Source organism: Panthera tigris, chromosome A3, assembly GCF_018350195.1.
Source record: "Panthera tigris isolate Pti1 chromosome A3, P.tigris_Pti1_mat1.1, whole genome shotgun sequence".
NCBI classification, from domain to species: Eukaryota; Metazoa; Chordata; class Mammalia; order Carnivora; family Felidae; genus Panthera; species Panthera tigris.
In genome coordinates this window covers 87,038,659-87,059,879 of record NC_056662.1, presented here as the reverse complement: position 1 = coordinate 87,059,879, position 21,221 = coordinate 87,038,659, and the positions used below count along the sequence as shown (strand labels likewise).

General features: G+C 44.4%; 1 protein-coding gene across 3 annotated transcripts; it reads left to right on the top strand.

Moving 5' to 3' along the window:
* Positions 1-5,604: 5,604 nt before the first annotated feature.
* Positions 5,605-20,586, top strand: FIGLA (folliculogenesis specific bHLH transcription factor). 3 transcript variants are annotated; one of them, XR_006215812.1, is made up of 6 exons: positions 5,605-5,850; positions 8,435-8,587; positions 10,189-10,413; positions 18,914-18,960; positions 20,231-20,265; positions 20,507-20,586. XR_006215812.1 is itself a non-coding variant. In XM_042981672.1 (5 exons), exons 1-5 carry the CDS (start codon positions 5,605-5,607, stop codon positions 20,520-20,522), a joined length of 675 nt encoding a protein of 224 aa, XP_042837606.1. In that variant the 3' UTR covers positions 20,523-20,586. The 3 variants fall into 3 exon arrangements, 2 of the variants coding, with proteins under 2 accessions (XP_042837606.1, XP_042837607.1); XM_042981672.1 differs by lacking the exon at positions 18,914-18,960; XM_042981673.1 differs by lacking the exons at positions 18,914-18,960; positions 20,507-20,586 and having other exon boundaries at positions 20,231-20,269.
* Positions 20,587-21,221: the final 635 nt, after the last annotated feature.

Here is a 21,221-nt window from a genome sequence, read left to right as displayed (position 1 = left end):
ATGAAGTCCCCGGTTGTCCTGGAGGAAGTGGTCAGCTTGTCACCCTGGAGTGATAGCCTGCTCCACCCAGCCTCCACTGTATAGCTGCTACTCTCGGTGACCACGGATTATGTTGGTGATAGATATAGGCTGTAATAGACAGTTGCCACCACTTGGGTGCCCACAGATTTTTCCCCCAGAGCTATGATTTCCAGTCTTTTAGGGTATGAGGGCCCAACCTGATAGAGGCTGGAGTCTACACATTATGAGTTAGGGGAGATCCTGGCTCTAGCATAGGGAGAAGAAGGCACAGAATTTTTGGCTGTCATGAAATGACCTCCTAGGCTTGGTTTTCTAGGGGCAGGGAACAATTTCTTAGTCAGGAGAGTGAGCATATTCTGGAAGCAGATGTCACAGCATTTTGAGGATGACGCAAGTCATTAGTTCAGAAAAAAATCTACCTGTGCTTATAGTCAGAAACTGTGAGTGTCCTATATCAGCTAATGCCCCAGCCCTCTATACTCTGGAATTCTTACAACACTTGCTCCCATATACCCAGATCTGGGCCTGGGTCTTTGTCCAACTCCCTTGTATGCCTATACCATGCCTTTTGGAAAGACCCTCTCCCTTTGTGTTGCTCTTGCTTAATAAGGGCCAGTTATAAGTGGCTATGCTTCTATATGCTGCTATCAATTCCTACAGCTCAAAGCCAACCAAGCCCAGGGACCCTTGCCACCAGTAAAAGCCCCAGCCCCAGCCCCAGCCCCAGCCCCAGCCCCAGCCCCAGGGAGAATCATGGAAGAGTAAGGAGGCCTGGGCTACTCGTGGGAGGGACTTAGGATAGAAGAGGGTCTGCTAGCTGGGCCTCAAGAAGGCTTCTTCCTGGAAAAGGCCTTCCAGGACAAGGCCGCATGAAGCAGGGTATCCATAACACAGCTGTGCCTCTCTGTTCCACCTGCTCTCACCAAAGCAGCCTGTAGCTTACTTCCTCTTGAATATCCTCAAAGCCCTACTTTTGTTGCAATCTCATCTTTATTAGATATGATAAGCATTTCCCACTCCAGCTGGTCCCAGGATGGAGGTTTCAGGCCCTCTTCAAGGTGGCCCCAACAAGCCTTTCATGATATTTCTGCTATGGGGTCACCAGAACCGAGCCCTGGACCTCAGTGTCTCCTCAACCAGCTCTGACTGAAGCTTCTGCGCTTTTTCTCAGAACACCCTGCCTGGGTCACTTATGTGTAATAGCCAAGTTTCTGGACATTCTATCTGGTTCATATATCATCATTGCTATTGTAGTTATCACTTACAATGTGGTGGGAATTATGTGAGGCAGGAGAGATTGGTGGTTATAGACTGTTATAGTCTGTGGCCAGACAGCCTGGGTCCAATCCCAGGTTTACCCCTGTCTAGCTGGGAAAGTTGGTTACTTGACTTGTGTGTCTCAATTTCCTCTTCTATGAAAACATTACAGTACCTCTCTCTCTTGAAGTCGTTGTGTGGTTAAGTTAACCCATAAAATGAGCTTAGAAAAGTACATGGCACATGGATTCCATTATACAAGCCTATGGCCTAATTAACTCCTTGCTACAACTCTGAAGAAGGTTCTGTCACAATTTCCCATTTATAGATGGCAAGATGAGGCCTAGAGAGTTTGGATGTCTTGCCTGCAGTCCTATGAACTCCTGTGCTGCAGAAGCTCTTCCTTCCCCTTGGACCCACAACTAACCCTGAGGCCCTATAAGTCCCCATTCTTCTGTGAGGCCCCATAGCCTGCAGGGCTCCAAGCTTCTACCTACTCTTTCATGAGGCTGCCAGGCATCGTTCTTCATCTTGTCAAAGCTGGAGGCTACCGGCTGCTGCTGAGCACAGTGGCAAAAATGAGAAGGATTTGAGCTGGGGGTCCCTGACCTTTCATCAGCTTCTTGGGGACAAAGCCTGTGGGTCTGTTCCCTTTCTCTGTTCTTGGTAGAAAAGCACTTCTGACCTACAGTTAACTCTTCCGGTGATGTGGCCAAGACAGTTACCCCAGCTCATGCTCAGTGGGGGTGGAGGAGGAGGAGCCTCCAGGGAAGCGAAGTATGGAACATGGCATGCAGGGCCTGTGTGCTGGTGGACCAGGCCAGGTGGAAGTGTGGGATTTCCACAAAGGTCTATCCCTGGTGACCCTGGGACAGTGGCCATTCAGATCTCAAGGAGAAGCTGACCAGTAGTGTAGCTTTGGCTAGTGACTCAACTTCTCTGGCATTGATTTTCTCATCTGTACAATGGGAGTAAAATCAAGTGCCCAGGAATATGGTGAGATTAAATAAGACATAGTATGCAATAATAATATGAATTTACATTAATATGAGTAATAATATGAAATTGCCAAATTGATTTAGATAGGCATTCTGGGCAATGCAAACTTGTCTTTTTATAGTTTCTGGTCCCTTTTAAAAATGTCATTCTTTGCCTTCCCTTATTAAAGCTGTTTGTTAGCAGCTCTTTCATGTTTTGACTGAGGTACAAAGATTAAGGCTACTGTGTCTAAGCCAAAAACTGGTCAGTGGGATGAGGAGCTGCCAAAGACCCAGGCAGATATGGGGAGTGTCCCTCTTAGCTGGGTCCCAGGGTAGGAAACAGGATTGATGAGGTAAATCTGCTGGGGCAAAAGATGGAGCAAGGGCCAGTCTCTGTGTGTCTCAGGCAGAAGAGACAGTGGATTAGCTCCCCCCCACCCTTCTTCCTTGCTCCTTCCATTCCTCCAGGGTGCCTCTCTGCATTGTAGAGGCAGAAGTCTGAAATTCCATTTCCCAGAATCCCTTATTCCCAGAGTACTGGATGTCAGTTAAGAGGACCTCCTTAGAAACAGGCGTATGAGATGACATGGACATCAGGCAGAGCATGGACATCAGGCAGAGCTCACATCCCTGTCCTTCCATCTATTTTCTGTGGACAAGCCTGGGGGTGGGACTTGGCGTTTCTCTGCAACAGTGTTCCAGGGCCCCTTTCCCAGCTTTGGGGGAGCTGAGTGGCTGCTATGGTAGCATTGGTTCCCACTCCCTGGATTGCAGCTTTGGTGGTATGTTCTCAAACTGAACTTCTCCTGCTTCACCAGCTCTCCCAGTGATGGTGTTAAGCACCTAAATCCCCGAATTAAACCACTGGCTCTGCTTGGAATACCTAGAGGAATTTCTGATCCTGCTCTGACTCTTGATTGGGGTGAATGCCTGAGGACTTTGCTGCCACTGGGCACCGGCAATGGCAGAGGCCTCTAATAGGGCAACTCCATTTTTGGAAATGACACTCAGGAGCCATGGTTTGGAAGGGACCTAAGTCCCTGGGTGACATGAGGAAGAGAGATGAACTATGCCTCTCACACTGCCAGAGGGGAGAAAAATTAACTTTTGGTTCACTAGGCCATTGTATCTTCGGGGAATGGCAAGGTGGAAGCACCCAGTCACTGTCAGGTGAACACCTTGGCTCAGGTTAGTTCATGTGATTGCTCTCCCTCAGCACATACGGCCCAATATACAAGTCTAACAGACAAGAGGCCAACAAGTTATAGTTGGAATTGATGGAGGGGAGCAGGTATGGAGGAATAAATTCTGGGGTTCTCACACTGGGCCCCTGACACACACTAGCTTATCCACTCCAGGGTTTGGCAGTAAATTAGAAAACGTCCTTTTTGATACTCACGGAAATTCAAGTAAATGGGTAAACTATCTCCATTTTAAGATTTCCGCATATTTGGCTCTCGTTACCTTCTATCTGTTTGCCAGCAGACAACACCAAATAAACTTAGAGAAAAAAAATTATTTTTCTTCTTAAATGTGTACATATATATAGGTTATATGTATACACTATAGAAGTGACCCACGCTTATTGTGAAAAATTCAAGAAATATAGAAGATACGAGGTACAGATCTTCCCTCATTCCCAGGCTCACTGCTCAGAGAACCCCAGTTAAACATTTGGTGTGTCCTCTTCTCTTCTCTTCTCTTGCAGGCAGTGTCATGGCGGGAGCTGAGGAGGAGATGGGGCCGAGGAGGTGGCTGATGTGGCTAGGAAACTGGATGTATACGAGAGTTGAGCAAATAAATAAGTAAATATACTGAGGATAACAGGAGTCAGGTTTCTCACTGTTGGAGAAGGGAGTTACAAATTAGGGAGAAACAAGAGAAAAATGTGAGTTATTGGATTGGAATTGGAGATATTAGTGTGAACTCCTGCGTTTTAACTCTCTATCATCTATCTATCTACACAAAAATATAGATATAACTGTGTGTGTATACTTATATATGTACACATGTATGTTTCCTATCTGCTAAAGGGGCTTAGAAGCATTGACACCCCAAAAGGAATGAACAACCAAGCTTCCAAATCTTTGTTTCTAAATTCCATCTTCCACTAGAATTGACTGATTCCATGGCTAGGCTGGGAAGATTCAAGATGAGCCAGGAACATGTCATGCCTTTTTGGTACAAGTAAGAAGGCACGCAAAGAATGATGGGGTCATGTTAAAGGAACAGAGAAGCCAGCACAAAGGGGGCTCCTTCAGGCCAAATCTGGAACCATTTGAGCACTGAAATAGTGATCTGAATAAATTACATCTTATTGAGCAAAACATAAAGTCATGAGTTCATGCTGAGATAAACACAAAATGAATAAATAAATGAGGAGAAGGAAAAGCTCATCCCCCCAATAGGTTGTCAACCATTCGGCCACAAAATAGTGGTTAATTCAGGCAGGAGTCATCAATGGATGCTAAGGATTTTGGTGATTTCTTCACAAAATATTTATCAGTCAAAAGGAGAAGTTAGTCCATGTATGGTGAAGGAACCTGGGAGACACCACCGTGACTGAGTGATCAAGATTAACTTCACCAGTGGTGGGACAGGTTGGCATCATGTATGTCCTGATGGGATGCACTGAGAAAAGCCCAGCATCTTTTCTGTGGAGTCCCTGCCAAGAAGGGATGGCCTAGGTCTGGACATGAGGGAACATTGGGCAGAACCTAGGTGAGGGACATCCTTCAGAATGAAAGACTTCTCTTAGAAACTGTCAAGGTCATGATGACAGGGCAAGACTTAGGAAACACTTCAGAAAAAGAATAATGAAAATGGGAATATTCCTAGAGAGAAAGAGGGCAATGGAGTAAATGTGGAAAAACGTTAACAAGTAGAAAATCTAGGTGAAGGGGCTACAGGACCTTTTGGTTACTGCTCTTGCAACTTTTATTTATTTCAAAATGAATTTTTAAAAGTTTTCTTTGTAGCCGGCAAATTTTTTGTCTGGTAAATATATACATGTACATAAGTATGTTTGCATACATGTGTATACATATATCCAGAAGCTCAGTCCTCAGCCTGGACTGATCAAACTGGAATTCTGGGCATTGGAATCCAGGCAAGCGGATCAAGAAAAACCCAATTCCCCCAGGCGACTCCAGTGTGCGGCCAGATTTAAGAACCGGTGCTGTCTGTAATCCAGTGTTCACCAAAATCACCGGTGCAGCTCGTGAAACGCGGCTCCCCGAGCGGCACCCGACTTGCATTAGGCCGGGGTAGGGGAACCGGGACAGGTGGTCCGGGCCCCAGGCCCCGCCCCCGTGCTCCGCAGCTCGTGCCGCCGCAGGTGCGGGAGATGAAAGGCCGCACCGCCCCCAGCCCGCCGCCCGCCGCCATGGAAGCAGCGCCCGCCCCGGCTCTCCTGAGCGTCCCGCAGGCCGAGGTGCTGGAGGACGTGCTGCGGGAGCAGTTCGGGCCGCTGCCCCAGCTGGCCGCCATCTGCCGGCTCAAGCGGCTGCCCTCGGGCGGCTACTCCTCGACCGAGGACCTCCAGTTGGTGCTGGAGCGGCGGCGCGTGGCCAACGCCAAGGAGCGCGAACGGGTGAGCGCCCTGCTCCGCGCGGGTCCCCAAGGCCACCCGGGCTCGGCCGCCTCACGACCCGCTGCTCGCCACTAAACACCTGGCCGGTAGCCCGTGCACCCACTTACCCCCACCCGCCGGGTTCCGAGGCGACTCGAACCTCCTGAGGCCCGAGGTTCCGTCGTTTGGGAGACGTTCGCTGACGCTAGGATGGCCTCCTCACCTGCTGACCACCCGGAACGGGGTCAAGGGGTGGGAGTGGGGACACGCGAGGCCCCTGACAACGTTAGAAATGTCTCACCTTGGCAAGTGCTTTTAAAAAGGTTAGCGCCCAGGAGTCGCGCTTAAATCTCCCAACCACTCGGCGCTGGGTAGGCGCTTGGGGTGCAAAGGGCTCCCACCACCCCTTTCCCTTGCACTGCATCTCTGCCTCGAAGCAAGTATGGGGTGAGGGGGCCCAGTGGAAGTTACTCTTTCCTCTTTTTTTAGAGTAAGGAAACACGGTGCAGGGGTGTGCACGGGACTTGCACTCCAGCTAGTGTTTCCCAATCAGGCTGGGACGCCGCGGTGAATCACAACGCGGAATGGTCTTGTGCGCCGTAGTCCGAGCGGCATCTACTGGTGGCTTTTAGTATTTCTCATCGAACCTGGGCCCCCAGTTTGTCCACTCTGGCCTGCCTTCTGCTCTTTGCAGACCTGGGGGTTTGGCCGCGGCGGAGGAAGTCCAACGGGGAGTGGGGTGGGGAGTGGAGGACAGGAGAGGACGGAGGGCGCGCCTTCGGGCTTGGGACTTGAGGGAGAGGTTCTGCTGCCCGTGCCCGGGTCCTCTGGAAGTGGAGCCCCGGTGCCTCAGCTAGGAGCTTTGGGAAAGGGCGGGAGGAGAAAGGACCGAGTGAAAGTAGAACAGGGGAAATTGGGGTAAGCTGAGGGAGTGGAAAAGCCTGGTTTCACCAGGCACGGACCCTTTGTGAAAATAACCCTGGAATCGGATGTGATGATGTGGCCTCAAACAAGATTCTGATTCAGTAGTTTGCGTTTTGTATGGGCCTTCCCATCAGGAAGGAATTGCTTTCTGCAGAGAATTCATCCTGGTTTTACCCTCTATTTTAAAGCTAATGACCTTCATTCTTCTTTACAACGACAAAATTAATACACCTGGAAAATACAGAAATGACCAGGGAACAGAAGCAACCGTAACACAGATATAACTACCATGAACTGACATTCTTGTATATATCCTCCCAGTCTTTTTTCTCTAGTTATGTGTGTGCCATATATAATTCTATAAAACTGTGAGCTAGTACGTATTTTTTTTCCACTTAACACTATCAAAAGCATTTCCTCATTCTTAAGCATTCTTTCAGCTTTTTACTGCGTAGTCATATAAATAGACCATAACTTATCCAGTCCTTATGCTTTTTGCAGCTTTTTACTGGTCTATATATCTATGTGCAATTGCTCTGAAAATACTAGAAATGGAATTACTGGAACATAGGACCTATACAATCTCAAAAGTTGTGATACAAGTTGCCAAATTGCTTTCTAGAAAGTTTACTCATTTTCATCCTTTCTTACAGGGTATAAGACTGTTCCCTTTGTCCATCTCCAATGCTGGGTATAATTAACAAAATGACAACATTACCAGCTTGGTACATGAAAAATGGCATTTAATTTCTATTTTATTTTATAGTCCTTTCATCAGAGTTGCACATTTTCATATGTTTGTTGGTCTTTGTATTCTGCTGTAATGAGATAACTATGTCCATTGTTGACTTTGATCTGGAGTGGGAGAGGACTCTCGGTTAACAGGAGTATATTGGCTTTATGGTGTAGTGGAAACCAGTTTTTTCCAAGGCCCCTTTCCCCCAGGGGGATGGTCATCAGAGTTCCAAGCATTGTGAGCTGAAGGATTGGACCCTGGAGAATTATAGAGAGCTAGCCTTATTCTGCCTTTAAAGTCTTGCCAACATGCAGACTCTCTAGACACTAACACCTGATTTGGCTGGGAAAGAGATTGAAGAGTTGATGGCACAGTGCTTGAGTAGACCAGTGTTTGCACATTTTATTCATTATCAGTACCACTTATGGAGGACTTTCTATGCACCAGGTCAGGAAGAAGAGTTTTATGTATAATTATGTTAATCACCACAAGGATGTTTACAAGGTGGGTATTTTCCACTTAGCAGATACACCATAATGTGGCAATATGAAGTATCCTAACGTTCTTGTAAAGTTAGTATGTATGTGGTGGAGCTGGGTTTTAAATCCTGATGTATTGACTTAGAGTTTTTAGTCACTACCCAACTGCCTGAACATTACAGTGCAGCGGGTATGCTCTAAGAGGAGGAGGACAGGGTTCAGCAAGAACACAGACCCCTTCCCCCCTGCTAGCCCGTCCACCCACAGTGCTGAGTTTACGCCGCTCCTTCCTCCATTGCCAGCAACTGCACTGCCAGTGGAGTGGGGACTCTGGCATATGCCTATTTAGGTTCACCACCCAGACATGAGCTGTGAAAGCAAGCCCTCACAACCCTCATCTATGGTTTGGGGGGGCATCTGTACAAATTAGCTTCTCTGTGTGTCACTGTGCTTTTTTGTTTTCCAGATAAAAAATCTCAACCGTGGTTTTGCCAAACTGAAGGCGCTTGTGCCATTTCTTCCCCAAAGCAGGAAGCCTAGCAAGGTTGATATCCTTAAAGGTGCAACTGAATACATACAAGTTCTCAGTGATGTTTTGGAAGGAGCCAAAGACTTGGAGGTAAAGGTTTAAGAATTTAGAAGAATGTCCACCATTTATTGAGCCCTTTCCATGTGCTGGGCAATTTATATGTTCTGGTTAGTTTATAACAATCCTAGGAGTTATTTATGATCCATGTTTTACAGAGCAGGAAATCAAAATACAAGTAAAGTCTACATAGCTAAGAAATTTCAGGACTGGGGTTTGAATCCAGATCTGTGTGAGCTTTGGAGCCAAGTTTCTGATTATATACTTGCCTCCTGTCACTGTCCAGGGTACGTGGTTCCTAACTGCTGCATCTTTAATAGAACCTTGATAGCTAGGGTATGACAGGAGGCTTCCATAAATCCACTCTATAGTGGTGGTTTCCCATCAGACAGGACACAGAAAGGAAGAGGCATTTCCCTTGGAGAGGCCCTCTCTAAGACAAGTCTGGTGGAATGCTCAGCAATGGTTGGGGATACCAGTCTCATGGGATTTTCAACCATTTGGTGGGATGACATAAACGAGCCTGCTATGCAAACTGTGAAGCATGTAGTGTCAGCACAATTATCAGTGTGTAGAGCTCACAACTGTCCATTAGGTGATGGAAGCTGTGGGCTAGTTATATGGGTTTGTTGCATGGTCAGGCAGGACTTGAAGGCCTGTAAGTGAATTAGTCATCAGAGGAGGTAAGATACGAAGAGAGAAAGACCTTAGAAATGAGTCATGAGTGACACCATTGGCAGGAAGGAGGAGGAGCCATCAGAGAGGAGAAGGTGGCAAGAAGGTGGAGAAGCAAGACTGGTCCTAAAGTTGGGTGGGGAGAATCTTGGGAATCTGAGGGTGGGAAGTGGTTCAAGAAACTATGGAGAAGCCCAGAATGTGAGGTGTAGGATAGGAGTGGGCTGGAAGTCAGCTTATTAGGGGCTTGAGGGCGTGTAGGTGGCCCTCAGAGTAAAATGGGCCCCAGACAGAGTATAATGGCAAATTTCAAGTCTATTAAACCTAGAAATCTGAGACTGGAAGAAGGATCAAAAGGATGGAAGAAGAAAAGTGGTTAGATCAATTGAAGTCTTTTGTAAGTAGCAATGTGATTGTGTTTAGGGACAGAAGAGAAGGACCGATATTAGAGAGTAGAGAAACATTATCATTCTAAAAATTTAGGCTGGGAATAGCCAGGTTATATAATGGTTCTTTTCATTTTTTTCCTTGTCCACTCACTAGTCCTACTTGGGTGACCCCTGAGGGGATAAATTCTGCAATGGTGGGAATGGATTGTCCTGTGAACCAATTAGATGCTTGAGTTGTGGCATGGTCATAACATTTGTACATGAACAGGTGGCTGCCCTAGTTTTTCCTTGCATGTGTAACAGGAGGGCTTTGTTTTGTGCCACATTCATTATAAAATACAGGATCTGTTCCATGGGATAATATTTTTAATGCAGTTGCCAACTGTACAAAATCTTAAGGTTATAGAAAAACAAATACAGTCTCGTGAGTAATGATTTTCTCTCCATCCATGATAACTTAAGAATTGCCCTTATCACTTAAACTTCATTGGTTAAAATTTTGGAATATATTGATTTAAATCTTCAGAATCTTGACTGTCATACTGTTTGACAACTACATATGGTTTCTAGAGACAAAATCTGGATCACCAGAGCTATAGCAACAATGTTTCTGAACCACCTATATCATTGGCTAGAGATCTATCGAGAAACATCACCCAACATGCCAGCTGTACTGTGGGCTTCAAGAACGAGGAGGAGAGGCCCTGGGCAGATGGTGGCAGTGGTGAGTCAGCACACACTTGTCGCCAGAGCATGATGTCCACGACCGGAGTTATCTCCCCAACCAGGAGTCTGGTAAAGTGTTTTTTCTTAAATAGCCACATAGATGTCAAAAACTCAAAATATTTTCCTTGAAGTGTATGGCATTTTCCATGCTGAAAGATGATTGAAACAAAGTCATTTTGTGAAAGTACCTAATGGGAAGGTGGAGTTTGCTAGTTTGGAAAATTTATTATGTTTCCAAATTAATAGGTAAGCAACTCAAGGGGAAGGAAACCCCTCCAGAATTACCCACTTCAGACCGAAGTTTACCTTTTATGACCCTAAATAACTCATCAAAAATATTTCTGACTGTGAGGCCTCCAGAAAAAGAAAGAAGTAGCTTGCCATACACAAGGATAAATGGTGATACCACAGACACATGCATGCACATGTGTGCACACACACATTTTGTTTTTGAATTGGCCTTATTGGAAGGCATTTTCTAAGTAAAAATGAGTTTATTTAATAGCTCCTAGTACTTTGCCAAACTAATGAAGCTGCTGGATAGAAATAGCAGTCTGCCTCTTCAAGTCCACAAGTGGACATTTAGCCCTTGCTGTGACTGTGTTACTCTGATGAGACCCCTTGGTCCATCCTGCCACATGACTGCTAGAAACAAGAACAGCTTGTAGGAACTGTAACCAAGCGTACTGTAACAAGTTGCTTAGTGTGACATAAGGGGCAGTGGGAGCTGTGGAGTCACAAATGCTGGTTGGTGGAGGGAGGCAGTTTAAAATAGCAGTTGAGTGCAGGATCTAGAGCGCCAACACTGGGGTTCAGATGCTAGTTTTGTAACCTTAGGTGAGCTGCTGAATCTCGTCCTCCGTTTTCCCATCTGTGGAATGGGAATGATAATTGGACTACCTTGTACATGAGATAATTGTGAGACTCAAATGGCATCATGTCAGGGAAGTGTCTAGCACAATACCTGGCATGTCAGTGTTCACTTGGACATACATTATTAAATCTGCTGGACTCATCATGAGCAATCAGTATTGATTGGTGGGTAATCAACAATAAGCCACAGGCATTCTGTTTGTAGCAAGTGTTCTGAGTTTTCTCACTTGGCCTTTAGTAGTGCTCTACTCTGGTTTGGGTCTTCCGGGTTTTCTGCTGACTGACCTTGGCTGCCATTTTTTTACTTGATTACTGTTCTGTAAGTGTTATACTTCTTGTACATGCTCAGTTTTAGATTTTTATATTCTGGCCACTTGACCTATATAAACCAAACCTTCCCTTGACAGTCAACCTTTGGGAGACTGAATTCCTGTTGCTACTACCTGAGCTGACTGGGAATGACTGGGAATAAAAGTAAGGATGAAGACCTGACCTGAGCTGAACCTTGAACCTGGCTATCTGTTAACAATAGTAATGTTAGTTTTGGGACGCCTGGGTGGCTCAGTCAGCCAAGCATCCAATTCTTGATTTCAGCTCAGGTCATGATCTCACCATTTGTGAGATTGAGCCCCACATTGGGCTCTGTGCTGACAGCTCTGAGCCTGCTTGGGATTCTCCCCGCCACACACACCCCTCCCCTGCTTTCACGTGTGTGTGTGTGTGCATGCACACACACTCTCAAAATATTAAAAAATAGTAATGTTTTAATATATACTCAGTATTAAGGCAAGAATCTTACTTGCATTTAATCCTCACCTATCCTTGTCAGATAGGTATCACCATGTCATTCTTGGGGTGAGCTGCTTGGCTATACCTTCCTGCCATTCCTTTTTGGGCCTGGGCTGGGAGTGGAACCTAAAAGGAAGCACAGTAGGCATATGCTTAGCAACACCAGCAGCAGGGATGTACAGGAGGTCTTTGTCTTCCAAGGATAATTGATCCTGGAAATAGGCTGTTTATAGTAAGTAGATTTAAAGCGGAGACTAACATTTTCTATTAAGAAACAGAAAAGTTCTAACTTTCTTTAGGAAAGGGAACAAAACACTTAAATTTTAGTCTTTTGGTTAACTCAGTTTAAATTGCTAGTTGAAAGAGCATGCTAATTCTTAGACTAAACAAAGAATCATGTTTTTGAGATTTTTATATATGCATGTAACTTCTGCCAAGTGCGACTTTCCAGGCCTGAATGTAAAGAGTGACTTTTTTTTTTTGCAGAAATGTTCTAGGATTTCATCAGTTTTGTGAAGGGTTTCTCATTCTTTGACATTTAAATCATTTATTTTTAAAATAAAAGCATTTATTCTGAAACACTTTATAGAAGGGTCACAAGTACAGTACAAATAACTTTTTTCCTGACCCATTTGAGAATAAGTTGCCAACCGGATGCCTCATCGCCCCTAATTAGTATGCATTTCCTATAAACGAGGGCATTGTCTTACATGACCACAGTGTAGCCATCAAAATCAGGAAGTTAATGTTGTGGCGTTACTGCCACAAAATCCTCAGGCTCCATTCAGGTTTTCACCAACAGTCTGAATGTCCTTTCTAGCAGAAGGACCAGCTGAGAATCATGAGTTGCATTTAATTGTCATGTCTTTTTAGCCTCCATCTGTCTGGAACATTTTGTTGGTCTTTTCATGATTTTTATGACCTTGACACACTGAAAGATTACAGGCCAGTTGTTTTGCAGAATGTTTCTTGATTTGAGTTTGTCTCTTTCCCCCTGATTAGATTCAGATCTACATCTTTGGCGGGAACGGCATGGAAGTGATGCTGTTGTCTACCCATTGCATCTTATTAAATGGGGTACATTTTGATTTGTCCTATTGCTGAGGATATTCACTTCCATCACTTAATGTAATAACTTCCAGGCCTCTCTACTGTAAAGTTAACCTTTTTACTTTGTGATCCGTATTTTGTGTGGAGGTGCTCTGAAGCTCTCTCGGTATCCTGTTCTTCACCAACATTCTGTATCTATGAAACTTTTAATTTTGAAATAATTAAAGGAAGTTACAAAGATAGTACAGAGAAGTCCCATGTACCCTTAACTTGGTTTCTTTCCCTCAATGACTGCATCTCCTGAAACTATAGTACAATATCAAAACAAAATCGATATTGGTACTATGTGTGTCTAGTTCCCTGTCATTTTATCACAAGTGTAGATTTGTGGAATCTCCACTACTGTTAAGATCTAGCACGGTTCCACCCCCATAAAGCTCTCCTGCCTGCTATCATCCACTGCCCCCACATCTCCACTTTCTCTACCCACTGACCACCAGTAATCTGTTCTCCATGTCTCTATCATTTGGGGAGTGTTCTATACTATATGGAATCATTCAGTGTGTATTCTTTAAAGTCTGGTCTTTTTACTTAGCACAGTGCCCTTTAGATCATCCCAGTCATTGTATTAAAAGTCTATTCACACCCCTCCCCCTTCATTGCTGAGTATTAGTCCATGGGATGGATGTGCCACAGTTTAACCATTGACTTATTGTAGAACCTTTTGGTTATTTCTATATTCATTTTAATGGTTTTCTATTTAATTCAGTAATTATTATATCATCATAATATCCTAGTATTTCATTATTTATTTTGTTATTCCAATTGTCCTCGTTGTGGCCAATGAAAGCCCCATCAAATGGGCTAACTTTCCACTTGACCTGTCACTATCATTCTTTGATCATTTCCTTTCTGGCAGAAGATGTTCTGAGCTCAAGCATCATGTCCTTTCCCACCCCTAGCCCTGGAATGAGTCTTTCATCAAGGACACCCTGTGTAACTCATTTCTCCTCTCTGTGCTATCTCCCCCATGCCTGGCTCTTCTCTTCACCCCTTTTGGGCTTTAGCGCCTGTGTTAGTTTGCTAGGGCTGCTGTAACAAAATATACAGAGTAAGTGGTTTAAACAACATAAATTTATTTCTCACAGTTCTGGAGGTTGGAAGTCGAAGATCAAGGTGTTGGCAAGTTTGATTTCTTCTGAGGCCTCTCTTCTTGGCTCGCAAACGGTCTTTCCTCTGCATGTGTGTGCCCCAATTTTCTCTTATAAGGGCACCACTCATATTGAACTGGTGCCCACCCTCCATTTTAACTTAATCACCCCTTTTAAGGCCCTCTGTCCAAATACAGTCACATTCTGAGGTAGGGGGTTAGGACTTCAACATATGGATTTTGAAGGGACATTATTCAGCCCATAACAACACCATGACTAGCTGCCCCTCCGTAAGAACCTTCTCCTTGGCTCTCACATTCCACTCAGGCCATCCCTCACCCCACACATGGGTGTCTCCTCATCCTGCTTGGACTCTGGGTCACCATGTAAGGTCACCTGCACATATGCATGGCTGCCTGATTTGGCATGGGCTGCTTCTCCCCATGCTATGCTGCCCTCTGCCTGGGCACCATCCTTGCCTGGCTTGGGTCTGACTCCCCTTACCACACTGCCCTTCCAAGACCCCTCTCCTGCTGATTGGACTTCATCACTTTGCACTGAGCCTCCCCACTGTGTGGCCATTCCCCTCATCTGCTTGGTCTCTGACGTCCTGTATTAGGCCACCTCTATGTGTGGATGCCATCCTCACCCTGCTGGGTCTCCAATAGCTCACTCAAGGCCACCATGTCTCTCCCCCCATCTCACTGTGAGCTAACAGTGTTAGGACTGAATTGTTCAGGATGGGAAGGGGGAAGTGAATTTTTTCTCTTTTAAGTGCCTACTGTGTGACTATCTTTCTGATTAGTTTTTTTTTTTCCCCTGGCTAATAGGTTTAACTCTGAGATCCTAATTTACATGTGGCTTGAGCAATTACTCAACATCACTTTTACTAACTTTATAAAAGCTTGCATTTTATAATCAGGAACCAATATGAAGTGAGAGGGACCAGAGAAACAAAGCTTAGCCTGACCTTTATTTGCCAAACAATTCTCATAAGGGGTCAGTGTAGTTTACATGAAGGAGTGAGTATATAGGGTTTCAGGATCCTGGCCAGACACCCTAACCAGAAACCTGGGGATAGCTGATGTGACTCATTGGACTGAAATGCTTATGTACAGAGGGGCTTAGGATTTGGGACGCAGGCCTCCTCCAGCTTCAGTTTGCAGGAACGGCACCCTTCTTCCTGCCCTTGGAGAGGATCTGAGGAGTGGAATCCTGGTGCTGGCAGAGATGGGCATTTTTGGGGATTTGAGGATGGGGTCAGAACAGCCTGTGCAAGATCAACAACATTCCTGAGAGGCAAAAATCCCAAATGAAGTACATAAGAATCTGCTGATGGCAGGCATGGAGATTAACTTCTCGGGCCAGAGCAGGTTCACTTGGGGACTGAATCAGCAAGTATGTGTGCGAATGGAGAGGGCCCTGAGCCATGTGAAGCTGCAGCATCTGGCCTTGGTAGGAGTAGGGATCAATGTCAGGATCCTGGCAAGGCTCATTTAGGATTGGATTTTCAAGTGTAGGATTTTGCTGTTTTGGGATTGGGCATTGCTGGGTGGCAAGATGTTTACTGACCCACCATTGCTTATTTCTTTTGTTTGACACCTGTGTTTATGGTTTGAGCATTTCCTATCACGCAAGGCTCTGAGTTTTGTTCACAGTTGCCTATGATCCTGCAGAGGCTGTGTCCCTGGACAAAGGCCATCCTCTGTGTTGGAGTGAGATGCCAATTGTGCTGGGGTCAGAGGGACTCTGGAAAGGAATATGTGGATGAACATAAGTGCCTGGTCTGGGGCCTGGGTGTTCTGCCATCACACACTTCTAAAATTTTGGCCTGGTGTGGGAGTATTCCTTGGAAGAGTTTCTGAGCGGAAGAAGCCTATGTGGATGGTAGATTTCCACTACTCCCTCTGCAGATTGTGGTAATCCGTGTGTGGAAATTAATCACTGGGAGCATTTCTTCTAATAGCATTTTAAGCTCTGAAATGGAATGATCTAACTAGCTGGGATGAATTCATTAGCACCCTGGGAAGGCCTTGAAGCAACTATCTCCTGTCTTCCCTCTCACATTTCTGCCAGGAACTGGCTCTATGTGATAGCAAAAATTCTACCACAGTAGTGTGGTGGTCTAGGCTTTTCCCTGGGAATCACATTTGTCTGCCCTGGTGTTCACTGGGGCCTAGGGGGTATATTCTGATGAACGTAGCAGCAGAATATTTTAGAAACTTGCACTTCCTTTTGATGTGGTGGATGCTCGCTGGGTTGTCGGCCCCCAGACACCTTGTTGTACCACCAGTTTGGGTGTTAAACTTTGCAGCCCTGGACCAAGAGTGCTGGGACTCTGAGTGTGGAGGCTGCTCTAGTGGTTGTGTTGGCTCAGGATGTGACTGTGTCTTCTAAATTCTGGGGACTGAGGGATTGTTGCTGTGATGATATGGATGTTGGTTTTTTTCCCTGGAGCTTTGGAAAGGTGAGGTCTGGAGCATACAATCAGGATCCATCTAACCTCAGAGTGATGCCACCTCCAGTGGAGGGTTCCCCTGGGTGCAGCTACTCAGGAAGAGATCCAAGCAGCACCCAAGGGAAACTCTTGAGTCCCAGTCTGACCAAGATGAGAAGAAAATGTTAGAGGAAAGGTGAATTTCTTCATGAACATAAGATAGGGAGATTTCTTTTGTTGGAACTCTCAATCTTCTGTCCCCATGGAAAAATCAAACAAAAAGTGGGTTTTGTGAATGTGTGTGAGGTTTGGTGTGTTTGACAAGATGTCTACCTGGTGAGCTGAACATAATTTGAGAAAGCCAATAATTTCTATTTCTCTCACATATGATGGGCTTGGTAGTTAAATTAGTTGAAGTAAGGGGTGCCTGGGTGGCTCCGTCAGTTAAGTGTCTGACTTCAGCTCAGGTCATTATCTCGCAGTTCATGGGTTCAAGCCCCATGTCAGGCTCTGTGCTGACAGCTCTGATCCTGGAACCTGCCTCAGATTCTGTGTCTCCTCTCTCTCTACCCCTCTCCTGTTCATGCTTGGTCTCTCAAAAATAAATAAATGTTAAAAAAAATTAAATTAATTGAAATCTTGATTTATTCTAGTGGACTTCTGGAGGGAATTTATATGAGTTTTATAAAAGACCCAAACTCGTTGGTCCCACATGGATAGAGAGGAGGGTTGTAAGAATTGAGTGGAAAGGTCTCTCAAAGTTAGCGGCAGGATTCCTATGATGTGCTACTGACCTCCCTTAAGACAGACTGCTCTTTGGGTTAGCAGGAAGCCATCAAGTACTAGGACCACATAAGCCTGCCCCTCAGGGAGGTCAGTGTGTCCTCCTGCCCTCTCCCATCTCCCCTTTTTCTAACCTCTGAGTTATCCAGAATGGGTTAGCAATGAAACGGACCCCAAAGATATCATTTTAAAGGTAGATCTTCTAGTGGGAGGGTAAAGGAACCATAAATATAGCTTGATTATTTTGGGGGAACTCTTCTGGTCCTCTTTGGATCACTCCTTTTTTGGAAGACTTCCCTCCCAGGAATGTGTCCTTCCAGCAATGCTAGTGTGGAAGATGGGCGTGGGGCGCCTGCCTCAGTGCTCTGAGGTGAGAAGAACCTAGGAGCAGAGTTTCCCTGCTTCATGCAATTTGGACCAGGCCCCCAAGGGAAGAGAAAGACCATGTGGGGCTTGGTGGCCAAAGCCCTGCTCATTATAAACGAGCTTTATTTGCTGGAAGATCATCTGTACAACTCTATGAGGTGGCAGGGCTGTGGTGACCATGCTGGGTTCTGATCTCTGGGTCCTGGCTGGATTTGCACACATCAAAGCAGGATTGACAATTGTGAGCACAATTTATATGGGAAGAAATATAACTTTACTTTCTACACTGTATTCTACTTGTTTTTGAGAACCTAGTAAAGACCTTATGACTCAGATGGTGGAAGATTCTCTTAGCCCATTAAGGTCTATCTTCTTTGAGTAAATACTGTTACCAGTTTAATATTCAGAATCCCTGTGGGACTCTTTGCCCCGTCTCCCCTAGGAGATCCTCTTGTCCTCCTTTAGGTACAGCAAGGAGTGTGTGTGCTATGGCTGGAGGCTGGAAGGAGAATGCTCATGTGTATTTCCCCAGCTAATCCTTAGGCCCCCAGTCTTCTTGAGCTGACATCTGCTGAGGATGTCCATGGCCCCACTATGGCTTCTCTTCTCTAGGCCAGGCTCACTGGGCTGCCTGCCTTCAGAACCCAGGCATCTTCTTGTCTCCCTGGCTTTCCCACTCCTAGATGGGCTATGTAGCTGCCCTCAGGCACATACTTAAAAATTCCTTCAGCCATGTGGTCACTAAACTGTGAGAGGCTACATTCTGAGAAGTGGGTACAAATCCTGGCTTTCCTCAGATTCTTTTTTATCTTTCTTGGGTTCTGTTCCCTTATGTAACTCTTCCCCAGGATGGTGTGGTACAGGGGCCCTTCCCAGGGATTAGGAATCAGGCAGCTTCTACAGACGAGTTCCATCCTCTCCAAATAACTACTTCCTGCTATTTCAACTTTCATTTCCATTTTTGGTTGTAGGAAATCTTCTCCCACATCATGTCTTGCCTCCTCCCTGCTTTGTGACCACCTGAGCTACCATCTGAGCTCTGGCCCATCAGAACCCACATGTTTATTATTCTCCCTTTCAACAAAGTCAGCTTCTTTCAAATGAGAACCTTGCTTTTCAGACTGTTGTTGCTGGGAACTGAAATATGAAGCTAAATGTGGACTTCTGGTTCGTATCTATCTACCTCAGTCCCTGGCCCCTCCCCCAAGTCTTGGCTCAGTGGGTGGAGGGAAGGTTACATTGGATAATATGTCAAACCATGCAGCTATACAACCAACAACAGGAGCACGCCTGCCTTATCAGAGGGGCTGAGCAGCAAGCTGGGTTTGTTCCTCAGACCACCCTCTTCCTAGACCTTCAACTGCTTAGATGAGGCCAACAGGCATTTTTTTTTTTTAATGAACTGTGAGAATAAGGCAAAATTGATCATCTTTAGCAAGTTTTCATATTCTGATACTTAAATACTACATTCCTGGAATTTTCTAGTTAACACTTAAATCCAAACTAAGACAATGATCTATAATACACTAGACTGTAGGCTATTGGAATAAATTATCTTTTAACTCTGGGTAAACCTAGCAATACATGAACTTATCTCTTAGGTTTAACACATTATAAGTATGTGAAAAGTTTAAAAAAAGTAAATGAAACTTTTAAAGCTAAATTTGAACTCAAAAAGTTAGCTTAATCACATGCATAGTGGAAAGACTTGATTAAGATCAGAAAAATTATTGATACTTTGTGCTGGACACTATTCCTGGTGGTGTATACATAATAACATTGTAATTTTCATGACCACCTTATGATGTATAATTATATCCATTTTACATGTCAGGAAACTAGAAAACAGAAGGAACTTGACCGATATCCAGTGGGTCAGTGAAGAATGGAATCAGAGCATATGTGTAATAGTGTTAAACTCTTTACTGCCTTTTGTTCTAAAAAACACCCTTGAAATATAAATGAGAGTGGGCTAGGAAATAGGTAAATGTGTTTTTTATAACCTGAATTAAAGCATGTGACTGTAGTATTTTATTTTCCACAGTGAAAGATTGGAGTGGCTTTATTTTTAGTCATGGGTTTGGCTTTTTCTTCAGGTTGAGATTTCAGAATATTAAGACCCAAAGTAATCTTACCATCTTAGTAAAACCATGGATGGAAATATACTAAAATGCTTCCAAATTTTTTTCTTACACAACTGAATTAAGAAATTATAACAGGGTATGTAACACTGTGTTGTATTTCTTCTTATTCTACCATTGACATGTTTGAGGTTACTGTGTAGTCTTTTTCACAAGTTTTAATGATCAATTGAATGGAAGGGTTTTCTAATTGGGGATCATTTAAGTTTTCAGTTTTTTGTTCTAATCAACATGGCAAATAGCCTGATGTATTTACCTCTTTCTATATTTAAAAAAATTTTTTTATTTATTTTTAGGATAGATTCCTAGAAGTGGAAGTCCTGAGTCACAGGTAGGTACAATCTAGGACTTGCATGAGGCCAACTTATAATACCATCAGTTCTGAGTGCCGAGTTCACCATATCCTTGCTAACAGTGGGATCTATTAAAATGATAGAATTTTAATAGAAAAAAAATGATATCTTTAAACTTAAACATTTTTGATTACTAATGAAAAAATTTATATAGTTCTTTTGGGAACTATCTGTTATTATCATTTAGCCATTTATAAGGGACTTTCTTCTCTGTTTCAGGCTCCCCCAAGTATGAAAAGTGAAAAGTGCCAGCCCAGGGATACCTTCTAGAGACAAATAAATGCAGTCTTGAAAGTCTTGAAGTCTCTTAAAAATTGTGATAATTCAAAGCTTTGCAATTACCCTTTAAATGGTCTTGCTTGTCACACATCTACTCAACTCTTTTTCCTTAATTTCATGCTTAGAAGAAATAGGCTTCAGGGTCTTCAGCCTTCATGCTTATCCCCCAGCTCCTCTGAGGTTTCCATCCTTATCCTTTCAGGACCCATAGCTATTATCTTTCATTCTATCTATTTTCATCACTTGAGGAATAAGTGCCTATTACCCTTCTTGGGGAGATTAACTTTAATAGGAATATAAACTTAAGCTAGAAAAGTAAGGAGTGGTAAGCCTTGGCCATTGGCAGTGAGAATTTTCAAGGCTGTCTAAATACCCAGCTAAATCCATAATACACCTTATGCAAGTTAGACACCGAAGCACCTTGACCACAGAGACCGTCTTCATCTCTGTAACAACTGCTCACAAAGACCTAGCACTTGTTATATGCTGTATCTGTTCCCATACTTTCCATATGTTCCCTTGTTCTCATAACAGTCCTATAAGATAGGCATGATTATCCCTGTTTTACAGGTGGATAAACCAAGGCACAGAAAGTATATAGTCTGCTTGGGCTGCCATAATATAAATCCTGTACTGGGTGGCTTAAACAACAGAA

Bases quoted from the DNA above. Each gene is read 5' to 3' on its own strand.
- FIGLA (XM_042981672.1), top strand. From the start codon at position 5,605: ATGAAAGGCCGCACCGCCCCCAGCCCGCCGCCCGCCGCCATGGAAGCA. The intron at 5,851-8,434 runs GTGAGCGCCCTG...TTTGTTTTCCAG, and splicing joins ACGCCAAGGAGCGCGAACGG to ATAAAAAATCTCAACCGTGG. The intron at 10,414-20,230 runs GTAAAGTGTTTT...ATTTATTTTTAG, and splicing joins TCTCCCCAACCAGGAGTCTG to GATAGATTCCTAGAAGTGGA.